The following is a 12897-nucleotide window of genomic DNA, read 5'->3' as shown; positions in this document are numbered from 1 at the left end:
CTTTTTGACTTTTTTTATTTGAAATTTGTTTTAGCTGTTTTTAAATGCTTTTTAATTGCCAAGGATTTTTAGCGGCATATTTAACCCCTTAACGACCGCCGATACGCCTTTTAACGGCGACAAATTAGGGTACTTCTTCCGATCCGCCGCTTTTTAACGGCGGTCGGAAAAAAGGGTCTAGCGCCCCCCCCGAGTCAGAAAAAATCCGGGGTCTCAGCTGCTGCAGGTAGCTGAGACCCTGGAGATCATGATTCTGGCCGGTTTTTCCGTCCCCGCTCACCTGATGACCGGTATACACCGTATACCGATGATCAGGTTACAGTAAATGACCGCGCCGGTAAAAAATCATTTATCTCCCATCTGGCATAAACAAACATGTTAGATGGGAGATAAATCTCATCCCCCGGTCCTCTCCGGTCCCCCGGTGTCGCCAAAGTGTCCCCCCACCCCCCCTTCCTCCCGATAATCTAACATGGCGCCGCACATACCGGCGCGCACAGCAGCGCGCCGGCCGCATTTCCCCCTTTCCTATGGTTTCTGTCGCATGTGCTATGACACATACGACAGAAACCTGCTCCCCAGGCCCTGCCAAGTCACCCCCTATCCCCACCCCGGTGTTCCCCGGTGTCCTACATACCTGTCGGAGCGCTGATCCCCCGCGGCCCCCTCCTCCGGCTCCTCAGCAGACGCCGGTCACATGTGCAGAGTGCAGCTGTCAGCTTCCTGTGTTCAGAGACGCTGGCTGCTGCTGCACGGAGTCTGCAGCTGTGACCCGGGGAGGGTGGGTGCAGATTCTTTGCACCTACTCTCCTCAAATGGAGGGTCTGCACTCCTAGAAAATGGGGGTCACGTTCCCTGAACGTGCCCCCCATATTCTAGAAGGTCCAGAATCGCCGCGGGACTTTCACAATGGATTACAGGGACCCGATTTTTTTTTTTTTTTTTTCTTTCAATAAATTGGCCAAAAGAGGGCATGTTTTTGGGGAGTGTTTTTTCAAATAAATTTTTTTTTTGTTGTCAATTTTTTTTTTTTATTACTGTCAATTAGTTATGTCTGGTATCAAATAGACGCCGTGACATAACTAATTGCTGGGCTTGATGCCAGGTGACATTACACATCTGGTATCAACCCCATTTATTACCCCGTTTGCCACCGCACCAGGGCGCGGGATGAGTTGGGGCGAAGCGCCAGGATTGGCGCATCTAATGGATGCGCCACTTCTGGGGCGGCTGTGGCCTGCTATTTTTAGGCTGGGAAGAGTCCAATAACCATGGCTCTTCCCACCCTGAGAATACCAGACCCCAGCTGTCAGCTTCACCTTGGCTGGTGGTCTAATTTGGGGGGACCCTACGTTTTTGTTTTTTTTTTTTTAATTATTTATTCATAAATAATTAAAAAAAAACACAAAACAGCTTGGGGAGCCCTCCAAATTGATCACCAGCCAAGGTGAAGCTGTCAGCTGTGGTTTGCAGGCTACAGCTGTCTGCTTTACCCTAGCTGGCTATCAAAAATAGGGGGGACCCCACGTCATTTATTTTAATTATTTTTTTTGGGCTAAATACAAGGCTATGCACCCTTTAGTGCCACATGAAAGGCACTAAAGGGCGCCAGCTTAGAATATGCAGGGGGTGGGACGTTATATTGGTTTGACATCTATCCATTCATCCATTGTAGCATTTTAGGCTATGCGCCCACAATCGGGGTTTGCAGCGTTTTGGGCGCAGAGTGTTTTCCCTGCGTCCATAACGCTGCATTGTGCAGTAGAAGCACAGTGGAAGGATTTTTAGAAATCTCAGGCCCACTGTGCTTCTTTTCTCCGCAGCATAAACTGACCTGTGGCGCAGCTTCCCGAGCCTCAGCATGTCAATTTATGCTGCGGAGATGAGTGTTCTGTGCAGGTAGAATAGAGCTAAAGTCCACAGCAGCCTGAACCCAAATCGTGGGCATGGGCAGCTGCGTTCTCCCGTGGACAACACTCACATCTCTGCAGGAAGGCTGACACTGTGTACTAGACGCCGTGTCGCTGGATCATGGCCACATAGCCTAAAAGTGAGAAATTTGTTGCTACAGCAACATTTTTGTGAAGTACCTGTGGATTCAAAATGCTTAATATACTCCTGAATAAAATCCTTGAGGGGTCCAGTTTCCAAAATGGGGTCATTTGTGGGGGGTTTCTGATGTATAGGTACCCAAGGGGCCCTGCTAATGTGACATGGTGCGTGCAATTTATTTCAACTTTTCCAAAATTCAAATGGTGCTCCTTCCATTCCAAGCCTTCCCATTAATCCAAACAGAGGTTTTTGGCCACATATGGGGTATCCCTGCTCTCACAAGAAATTGGATAACAACCTGTGGGGTCCACGTTTTGTTGTTGCCTCTTGAAAAAGTGAGAAATGTGATGCTAAAGAAACCTTTTTGTGAAAAAAATGAAAATTTTCAATATGGCAACCTAAGCTTATCAAATTCTGTGAAGTATTCGTGGATTCAAAATGCTCAATATACACCTAGATAAAAGCCTTGAGGTGTCTTGTTTCCAAAATGGGGTCACTTGTGGGGGACCTCCACTGTTTAGGCACCTTAGGGGCTTTCCAAATGCGACATAGCGTCCACTAATTATTCCAGCCAAATGTTCAGTCAAATGGCACTTTTTCCCTTCCGAGCCCTGCTGTGCACCCAAACAGTTGATTTCCACCACACATAAGGTATCAGCAAACTCAGGAGAAATTGCACAATAAATTTTATGCTGCTTTTTTTCCTTTTACTCTTGTTAAAAAAAAAAGCTATGTGGTTGAAGTAACAATTTTGTGGTAAAAATGTATTTTTTTTATTTTCACAGCTTAACGTTATAAACTTCTGTGAAGCACCTGGGGGTTCAGGGTACTCACCAAACATCTAGATAAATTCCTTGAGGGGTCTATTTTCCAGAATGGGGTCACTTGTGGGGGACCTCCACTGCTTAGGCACCTCAGGGGCTCTCCTAATGCAACATGACGTCCGCAATTGATTCCAGCCAATTTTGCAGTCAAATGGCACTCCTTCCCTTCCAAGACCTGCCGTGTGCCCAAACAGTTGATTTCCACCACATAAGATATCACCAAACTCAGGAGAAATTGCACAATAAATTTCATGGTGATTTATTTCCTGTTACCCTTGTGAAAAAAAAGCTACCTGGTTGAAGTAACAATTTTGTGGTAAAATTTTATTTTTTTATTTTCATGGCTCAACGTTATAAACTTCTGTGAAGCACCTGGGGGTTCAGGGGACTCACCAAACATCTAGATAAATTCCTTGAGAGGCCTAGTTTCCAATATGGGGTCACTTGTGGTGGTTTTTTTGCTGTTTACGTACCTTAGGGGTCCTCCAAATGCGACATGATGCCATCTTTTTCAGCGAAATTTCCTTTACAAAATTCAAATATTGCTCCTTTCGTTCCAAACCCTCCCATTTGTCCATACAAAGGTTTCAGACCACATGTGAGGTATCACCGCGCTCATAAAAAAGTGGGTAACAAAGATTTGGGTCAAATTTTTGTAATTACCTCTTGAAAAAGTGAGAGAATTGATGCTAAAGCAACATTTTTGAGAAAAAAATGACAATTTTCAATATGACAACGTAACGTTATCAAAATCTGTGAAGTACCTGTGGGTCCAAAATGCTCAGAATACCCCTCGATAGAAGCCTTAAGGGGTCTAGTTTCCAAAATGGGGTCACTTGAGGGGGGTTCCTGCTGTTTAGGTACCTTAGGGGATCTGTAAATGCAACATGGTGCCCGCAATCTGTTTCAGCCAACTTTGCTTTCCAAAATTCAAATATTGCTCCTTTCGTTCCGAGCTCTCCCATTTACCCAAACAAAGGTTTCTGACCACATGTGGGGTATCGGCGCGCTCATAAGAAAGTGGGTAACAAAGTGTGAGGTCCAAGTTTTGGTGTTGCCTCTTGAAAAAGTAAGAAAATTAGTGCTAAAGCAACATTTTTAGGTAAAATGTTAAATTTTATTTTTTTTCATTCCACAATACTTTAGTTCCTGTGAAGCACCTGAAGGGTTAATAAACTTCTTGAATGTGGTTTTGAGTACCTTGAGGGGTGCAGTTTTTAGAATGGTGTCACTTTTAGGTATTTTCTGTCACCCAGGCCTCTCAAAGTCACTTCAAATGTGATGTGGTCCCTAAAAAAATGGTTTTGTAAATTTTGTTGAAAAAAATGGGAAATTGCTGATGAACTTTGAACCCTTCTAACTTCCTAACCTCAAAAAATTTTGTTTCAAAAATTGCGCTGATCTAAAGTAGACAAGTGGGAAATGTTATTTATTAACTATTTTGTGTGACATAACTCTCTGGTTTATGGGCATACAAATTAAAAGTTTGAAAATTGCAAAATTTTTATTTTTTTTGTCAAACTTCAGATTTTTTCACAAATAAAATAAAAAAATATCATCCTAAATTTACCTCTAACATGAAGCCCAATATGTCACGAAAAACCAATCTCAGAATCACCGGGATCCATTGAAGTGTTCCAGAGTTATAACCTTATAAAGTGACACTGGTCAAAATTGCAAAAAATGGCCTGGGCATTAAGTACAAAACTGGCTTCGTCCTTAAGGGGTTAATGTCTTATTCTTAATCATGTAACATTATAAAACAATGTTTCTCCTATTGTTATAGTCCTATTGAGAAGTCTATGGGAACATTGCCATAACTTAGAACTAGCTGCAAGCCAATGTATGTAAAGTGCTGTGGAATGAACAGTGCTATATAAATGAATAAATATTATTATTATTATTATTATTATTATTTTGAAAAAGGTGCTATAAATGCTCAAACATACAGCAACTAACAGAACTGGGGAAAAAGACAGACTGTTCATCCAAATATTATATATTAATCTACAAAACTGAGTACAAGGTTCTTGGGTAACATTTTGATGAGCATGTATTATCTTTTTGCATGTCTTGGTGAACCTCTGTTGCTCCATTATCTGTAATTTGCAGTGTTGAGCGGCAATCACCGACACCGCACAGTAGAAGTGACCAGGGTTCTCCACAGCGTCCATGCTGCCAGACAAAGCCTCCATGGATCCCGGTCAGAAGTGCTAGTGGGATTATGATTTACGATCAAAATTTTATCTAAGAATAATGTATTTAGTTTTGTAAATTTTGCTTAGCCGCAAAAGATCAATGTATCAAAGCTTGGGATCCATGTCTTTTTCTCCAGATATGTTCCGATACATAAATGCCTCCCCTTCACCCATAAACCCCCTGCTTTGTATACAGTGAACATTGTACTGTGGGGTAGCCGTGGAGGCTTTGCCTGGTGCAGCTGGGCTATGGGGCACTTCAGTCGCTCCCCCTGTCAGCGCGATGTCCCTGGATGCCGCTCACTGTTATGAACTGTCATAAAATGATAAAATTCCCCCAAAAGGTTTGTGACTGCAGAGCCATGGTTATCCTTTCATAAACCTGACTAATGTGTGGCATAAGGACAATCTTGGCCAGTACTTCTGTCATTGAAAGCTATGGGCGTGTAGAATATCTGGGTGTATAACCAGAGGTGGCTGTGAGAGAGGCTGTGACCTGCTCTGTAGAGCATCTAGTGAGACCACCTCTGGATTAGTGTGTTCTGTCTGGAGGCTTGGAGATATGCGGGGGCTTCACTGCTGGATCTCTACATACATGACCTAACAGATTGACATTGCAGGCCGGATGAAGTGATTAAGATTATTTTTTTTTTTAAGTTACACAATGACATTTCTTTTAACTTGTTTTCTCTCTGAATTTGCAGGCTTTAATTGGTTAGTTACACTGTTTTATTGGATTTGGAAATGCAGTTCTCCAGGAACCCGAGACATCACAGGATTAATACAAGATTAACTGGAGATCGGAAGGGGGATCATTACCCGTTCAGTCTTCAGTTCTATCAGCTTCCACCAACAGAAAACATTTCTCTCACTGAGTTTGAGACATTTGCCATTGAGAGACTTAAACGTGAGTTACATTCTGAAATGTTATTATTCTAGGACATGTTATTCTCTATGTAACCCCTTTTATGGATGTCTACAATAAGTTGGCAAGGTACCATATTAAATCCCTGAATCTTAAAGGGGTTGTCTACTAGTGGACATCCCTTTATTGATGGGACCATGGAGTTGAAAATCACTGAGCATCACCTCCAGGACTAGCACCGCTGCTCTGCATTCAGTATTGCATTCCCCACTGGTTTACTGGCATCAAAAGCCAGCGGGGGCTGTATGTCTGGTAAGGTGCATTTTGACTAATTTTATTATTATTATTATTAATAATAATAATATTATTTTATTTCGCTGCACATTGACTATTTGGTGAGTTTTTTTTACCTCAATATTTGTAAGCCAAAACCAGAAGTGAGACAATTAGAAGAAAAGTACAGTGGAACCTTGGTTTACGAGAACAATCCGTTGTGTGAGTGTGCTTGTAAACCAAGTTACTCGTCTAGCAAAGCAAAATTTCCCATAGGAAATAATGCAAGCTCAGACAATTTCTTCCACAACTTGTGCAATGTCCCAGCCTGGTCCCCTATTGTGCCATTATACACACACATACATATTATGCTCACCATACCCTCTGTTCCCTAGGCGGCCTCTTCCCTGGTTCTTGTAGTCCGCAGGTATGTGTATCCAGTAACTATCACGACCGATGCAGGAGTTGCTGCTGTGAGCGCTTCAGCAGCAGACGTCATACGCATGAGCCGCTGCCTCTGATGGGCCAGCGCGCTGCCTTTGGGAAGCACTGATAGCGCCAGCCTTTAACGGTCGTGATGGTTACAGAACCCACATACCTGCGGACTACAAGAACCAGGGAAGAGGCCGCCGAGGGAACGGAAGGTCGGTGAGCATAATATGAGTGGGTGCGTGTTTTTGCGGACTGTGAGAATGGGTCAGCGCGCGGTGAAAGTATGGAACTGGAAGGATGTGCGGTGAGTATTTGCTCGTACAGCAAGCTTTGCTTGTATAGCGAAATACTCGCACACCAAGTTACTCGTAAACCGAGGTTCCACTGTATAATATAAATTCAAGCACCACTTTTGCATTAATTACCCACTCCTGGTTTTTGCTTACAAAAACTAAGGAAAAAACCTCACCAAATACTCAACGTGTGCACGTGGCCTTATTCTGAAATGCGGTGGCTGGTGGAGATTCAGATGACTAGTATGAGGCAGGATCCCAGCAGCTTGTCCCCAGCACTCTCCTTTAGATTGACAGGTGCTCCCTACCTACGCTATGTGCACAAGACGTTTTTTTAACTCCGCCATACACTCATTTCTAAAGGTGGCTTTACACACTGCAACATTGCAAACGACATCGCTGTAACGTCACCGGTTTTGTGACGTAATAGCGACCTCCCCAGCGACATTGCAGTGTGTGAAACACATCAGCGACCTGGCCCCTGCTGTGATGTTGCTGATCACTACACATCTCTCAGGACCATTCCTAGGTCCTTTGTTTCCCGCTGTGCAGCATGATCGCTAGAAAGTCTCAGTGTGTAAAGGGGACTTTACAGCGACTTCGTTAGCGACTTCCCTTTCAAAAAGCTGCTTTACACCGTCCCCAATGACTAGTTAGGTCGTTCTGCAGGTCCAGATCGCTGTTGCGTCGTTTTCCAGGTTTGCCTGTTTGACAGCTCACCAGAGACTTTGTAGCGATCCCGGCCAGGTTGGGATCGCTGGTGGGATCGCTGAAAGTCTCAGTGTGTAAAGGGCCTTGAAGCCGCAAACTGAATAATCTTTATCTCTATCTCTGAACACCTTTTGTGCAGCTTTGCTGCCAATGTTGTTATTTAATTATTATAATCTAATGGAGTCTTCCGAGCTGCCAGATTGGACCTGTCACTTCTATGAGCTTTCAATGCATGAATCGGTTCAAAAAATTAATTGGAGGGAATATATGTACCGCAAATAGTTTACATTACTGTGTATTTTTTTTTTAACAGTTTTTATAGCTTTTCCAGGTAAAATCACCTGAAAAAGACATTGTGTGCACATACCCTGATGGTCAGACTGGGGTGTGGGCACATATTTACATGAGCCACCCCAGATATGATGGAAGGCGTCTGTTGTCAGTGAAGCAGATACCAAAGCAAGAAACCTTTCATAGAATTCAAAATTGAAACCATTAAAAATGTAAAAAAAAAAAAAAAAATACAGAGTAATTAAAAAAAACTGGATTAAATTCTCGGCACCTGGCAATAAATTCTGTAATAGATCTGTACTTGGCATCCCCATGACTTGTGGCTCCATCCTCACCGCCTTCTATAATGGAAGGTATAATGCTGGGCGGGATCTGTCGTTCTATTCATCCAAATGGTGGCTGGAGCACACCATAGACTTAAATTGGAGCCGGGTGCCATTAGCTCAGACCTCGCCTGTTTTGTCAGTCTCATTGGGTATGTGCTCTGCACATGTGGACCAAAGATCTATTCAACTCCTACTTAGTGGGACCCCAGATTAGTGACTGATAGAGCTAGAGAGTAATGACTGATGGGCTTACATTAACCCCTTCACCCCTGGCCGATTATCCGGTTTTTTCTTTTTGTTTTTTTGCTCTTCTTCTTCTGAGAGCCGTAACTTTTTTATTTTTCCATCAATCTTGCATAAAAGGGCTTGTCTTTTGTGGGATGAGTTGTACTTTTAAAAGAAACCATAAGTTTTACCATAGAGTACTGGAAAATGGCAAACAAAATTCCAGGTGCAGAAAAATTGCAAAAAAGTGCTATTGCATGATTGGTTTTGGGATAGTTTATTCACCATGTTCACTATATGGTAAATGTTTAGAAAAAGACAAAGCATTGAAGGAGCACACCACCAACAATCACAATTAATTATTCAATTTTATTGATACAAAACACGGGTTAAAAACACATAAAATCACTAAGTGCCAAAGATGTTAAACATGAGCCAACAGCAGATGACAAGTAACCCCCATCAGTAGTGCAATGCTATAAGGGATACCATACTTCCTCCTCCATTATTATAAAAAAAATAGAATAAATGTTGGCCATCATGAGATGAGAAGAATATATACTCCACAAATATTACTATAATACACTGGATATATGAACAAACAGACCCTCCAAAAGTCTGACTAAATAAGCAGACCATTAAATAAATGAATTAAAACCTGCTGGTTGTACCCTGGAAAGGAGGGAAAAATCCAGTGTGAATAGAGGGGTGAAGCCCACTTGTGCCAGGGATCCAAAAAGTGGGCTAGAGATCAGCAATGCTTGGAACCCAAGTAGCTAGTTTATTGATGGCGCTGCTGGGGCATAATCATCCTCCTACGCCTATCGCCGCTGCAAATGCGGCTTCATCATTCATTGATTTTATGTGTTTTTAACTCGAGTGTTTTGTATAAATAAGATTGAATAACTGTGATTGATGGTGGTGTACGCCTTCTATGCTTCGTCTTTTCTCTTTCTAAACTGTTATTTTACAAGCATGGAGCAGCCCCGCTACTATAGTATATGACTAAAGCGGTACACCTCATTTAATTCATTACGCTATATGGTAAAACTGATATGTTTGTATGATGGCTCAGGTCAGTACAAGTTTGTAGACCCCAAACATGTATAGGTTTACTTTTATCTAACGGGTAAAAAAAATCAGAAGTTTGTCCCAAAAAAGTGGCACACTTTTGCACCATTTTTCACGACCCGTAACGTTCTCATTTTTCGGTATCTATGGCTCAGTGATGGCTTATTTTTTGTGTCTTGAGCTGACTTTTTTTAACTCTACCGTTTTTGCACAGATGCTACGTTTTGATCGCCTGTTATTGCATTTTGTGCAAAATTTGCTTGACAAAAAAAATGTAATTTTGGTGTTTGGAATTTTTTTGCTGCTATGCCGTTTACCAATCAGATTTATTTTATATTTTGATAGATCGGGCACTTCTAAATGCGGCAATACCAAATGTGTGTATCTTTTTTACTTTTTTAAATCCTTTAATTTTCAATGGACCGAAAGGGGGGGTGATTTTGAACTTTTAGGTTTTATATATTTTTTTTACATTTTTTTTATTTTGCTAGTCCCCATAGGGAACTATAAGGATTAGCAGTCTGATCGTTCATTCATTTCTGTTTATCATAGCTACACAGCTCAGATCATCTAAAATGCTCGTGTCTTGAAACAGGCAGCACTTGGCTGGCTGAAACAGGAAGTGAGTCATGAGCTATAGGAGTCATCACATGACCCCGTGATACCATGGCAACCATCGGCTCACAGTGATTGTCACGGTGCCGCTGATGTCACATTTTCACAGCGTGATTTAAGGGCTTAACAGGTGCTGGCGGATAGCGGATCTACCTGTGCCTGCGAGGCACACATGTCAGCTGTTCAAATCAACAGACATGTGCTGCGATCGCCGCAGGCTCACCGCAGCAGCTGCAAGTGATTACAACTATATCGCTTAGGACGTACCAGTACGACCCACGGTCGTTAAGGGGTTAAGGCCGAGGTCACACAGTCGTATAACTTCGAGGATCGCATGACGATACTCTAAGTGGCCGGCGGCTGCCACTTCTTTCTCTCAGGGGGCCTGCTCGGATCCGGGTTCGCTGCTACGGCTCGAGTGGTGACCGGACCCGGGCTCTCAGGGCCGCCTGTCCTCACAACCGTCAGGAAGGGGATATTTCCAGGGGAGTTGTTGTGTTTGTGACGCCACCTGTGGGTTGTGGTGAGGGATGGTGGCACCGCCGCTGCCTGGTGATTGGGGCGCACGGGGCTGATGGAGCGGGGCAGCAAGGTGGGATCCCCTCCACGAGTAGGGGAGGTGTAGTCCTGGGGCTCGAGGATGGAACACGGGAGTGATTGCTGCTGGAGGTGGCGCGCCGGGCTGGACCGGGAGACAATGGTGTACTCACAGTTCAGTAATTTCACACAAGTCCAGTAGTAAACCAAGTTGCCAGTGGCCGGCTGCCTTAGGAGGGTGCATTCGGGTCCCGCACCCAGGTGAATGAACAGGTATCCCTTCCTCCTGCACCTTGTGTTTCTCTTTCCTTCTGGACGACTTCGCATGGAACGGAGAAGTCCACTCCCGGTTCTGTATGTGTTGGGAGCTGTGGCCCGCGAAAGCTGACCCTTGGGATTTTAGTGGGTTCTGGCGGACACCCTATCCCCCGCGTTGGGCTTCCGTTTCGCTCTATCTGGGCAGTTTATGGGACAATGTCTGGAACCTTGTCCCCGGCTGGTCAGTTAACGAGGGGGGCTTGCAACCGTCCTCGTCCTAGGATCCAGGCACCCCGACTGTGCACAGCCTCTGGACTGGATTCCCTCTGTCGGCACTGGCGGGCTACAACCCTGCCCTGGTCCACTTAAGGTCTCCCGCGACCGGATATCCGTCGCCTGTGGCCCTGCTCACTGTTTGCCACCTAGCCACGTAGTCCAAGGGCTACGACCCCTGACTACACTGTCAGCTCTCCACACTTCAACTTCCCTACTTCACTGTCAGACTTCAACTTAACTCCACTTCAATTGTCATGTTCCTGCCCCTGACACCTCAGGACCCCTAGGTGGGCGTGCACAACCGCCTGATCCCGCCCACTGGTGTGTCCTTATTATCATGAGGGGATGGCTCGGGTTTAATGGCTGTGTGTTATGCCTAAGTGTGGGTTTCTGATGGTGACGAGGAGGATGTGAACTGTTTGTGACTACCTGGTTTTGCAAGGGCGTCACATAAAGCAAGGGTCAAGAGAGCGCTGGCCAGTCCGAGAATTTCAATGTGATCCTCGGGCAGTAATATGGCCGTGTGATTGGAAGAGAGGCAGCAGTGTACCCGGGGAGATCGAGTAAATTACTTTTTTTATTATTTTAATTGAACATGGGTTCATAAACTAAAAATAGTTGCATCCAGCAAACCCCATATAAAGTGTTTTTCTTGGCATATATTCCTGCTGAATCCAACATGTGATTTAGTGAGACTCGACTGAACGTTGGAGGGAAGAGTTCCGTAGGCACCATCTATTTTCCAGTGGATATTTGGAAGTGAGTAGCACCGGACATGATACCTGCTGGAAGGAGGTGCAGTATAGAGCTTGGTGGGCTGTACTGCCAGACTTGGCCTGGAGTCGGATTGGGAGGGAGTTTGTGCCCAATGGGACACTTTATAAAAAGTTAAGCCTCCTGTATTTTAAGAAACCTTTGGAAATTGCCTTAATATGCAATATTGTCTGTTTTCAGTTTTGAAGACCATCGAGAACCTTGGTGTAAGTTATGTGAAGGGTTCACAAGAATACAACACTAAGCTGGAAGTTGAACTAAGGAAGCTGAAGTTTTCCTATTCTGTGAGTATGTCCAGTTGTACTCAGAAGCCCCCTACATTATTGTACAGATGCACCTAGTTTGATATATTAATAAGCATGCTATATCTTTCACCTCTGCAGGCCTCAAAGGATGAAATGAGTGATAAAGTGTATGACGAGCGGAGGAAAGATCACATCTCTCACTTCATATTGCGTCTTGCGTACTGCCAGTCGTAAGTGAACATTTTATTTCCAGCAGTATTGATTATTGCCATTTGAAACCATTTTCTTGTTTTTGCAATTTTAAAACATATTTCTGATTTAAAAGAAATATTTGTAACTGGTTCATGTTCTCTCTACCAATATCAATTGCTAAAGTAGATATTGTATTCAACCAAATATTTTTTACTACTTTTTATAAAAACCGTGTACTTTATTATAACAAATGCACATACATACATGAATTAAAAACAGAGAGGGAAGAAAAAGGAGGATAATTGGCCCTATCCTTTTCCTACCTCAAAAACGGGGGTCGGCGTCCTAATCAAAAAGACGCCCCTGTTCCACGACGCCTTCCCTAATGATTTTCGAGTGCAATCCCTCTTAAGAATGAATTACCCCAACAGTAGTAACA

The 12897-nt window shown here is 43.7% G+C and overlaps 1 protein-coding gene across 2 annotated transcripts in view; it reads left to right on the top strand.

The window, feature by feature from the left end:
• The window catches only part of PRIM2 (DNA primase subunit 2), a 214535-nt gene that overhangs the window by 10423 nt on the left and 191215 nt on the right, over positions 1–12897 (top strand). For both annotated transcript variants that reach the window (XM_075338448.1, XM_075338447.1), the window contains exons 2-4: positions 5779–5981; positions 12202–12305; positions 12405–12496. In XM_075338448.1, coding sequence (XP_075194563.1) covers positions 5819–5981; positions 12202–12305; positions 12405–12496 — 359 coding nt within the window. In that variant the 5' untranslated portion in view covers positions 5779–5818. The remainder of the gene's footprint in view (positions 1–5778; positions 5982–12201; positions 12306–12404; positions 12497–12897) is intronic.

Source organism: Anomaloglossus baeobatrachus, chromosome 3, assembly GCF_048569485.1.
Source record: "Anomaloglossus baeobatrachus isolate aAnoBae1 chromosome 3, aAnoBae1.hap1, whole genome shotgun sequence".
NCBI lineage: Eukaryota > Metazoa > Chordata > Amphibia > Anura > Aromobatidae > Anomaloglossus > Anomaloglossus baeobatrachus.
Note: the sequence above shows the minus strand (reverse complement) of the source record. Positions and strands in the feature narration are given on the sequence as shown.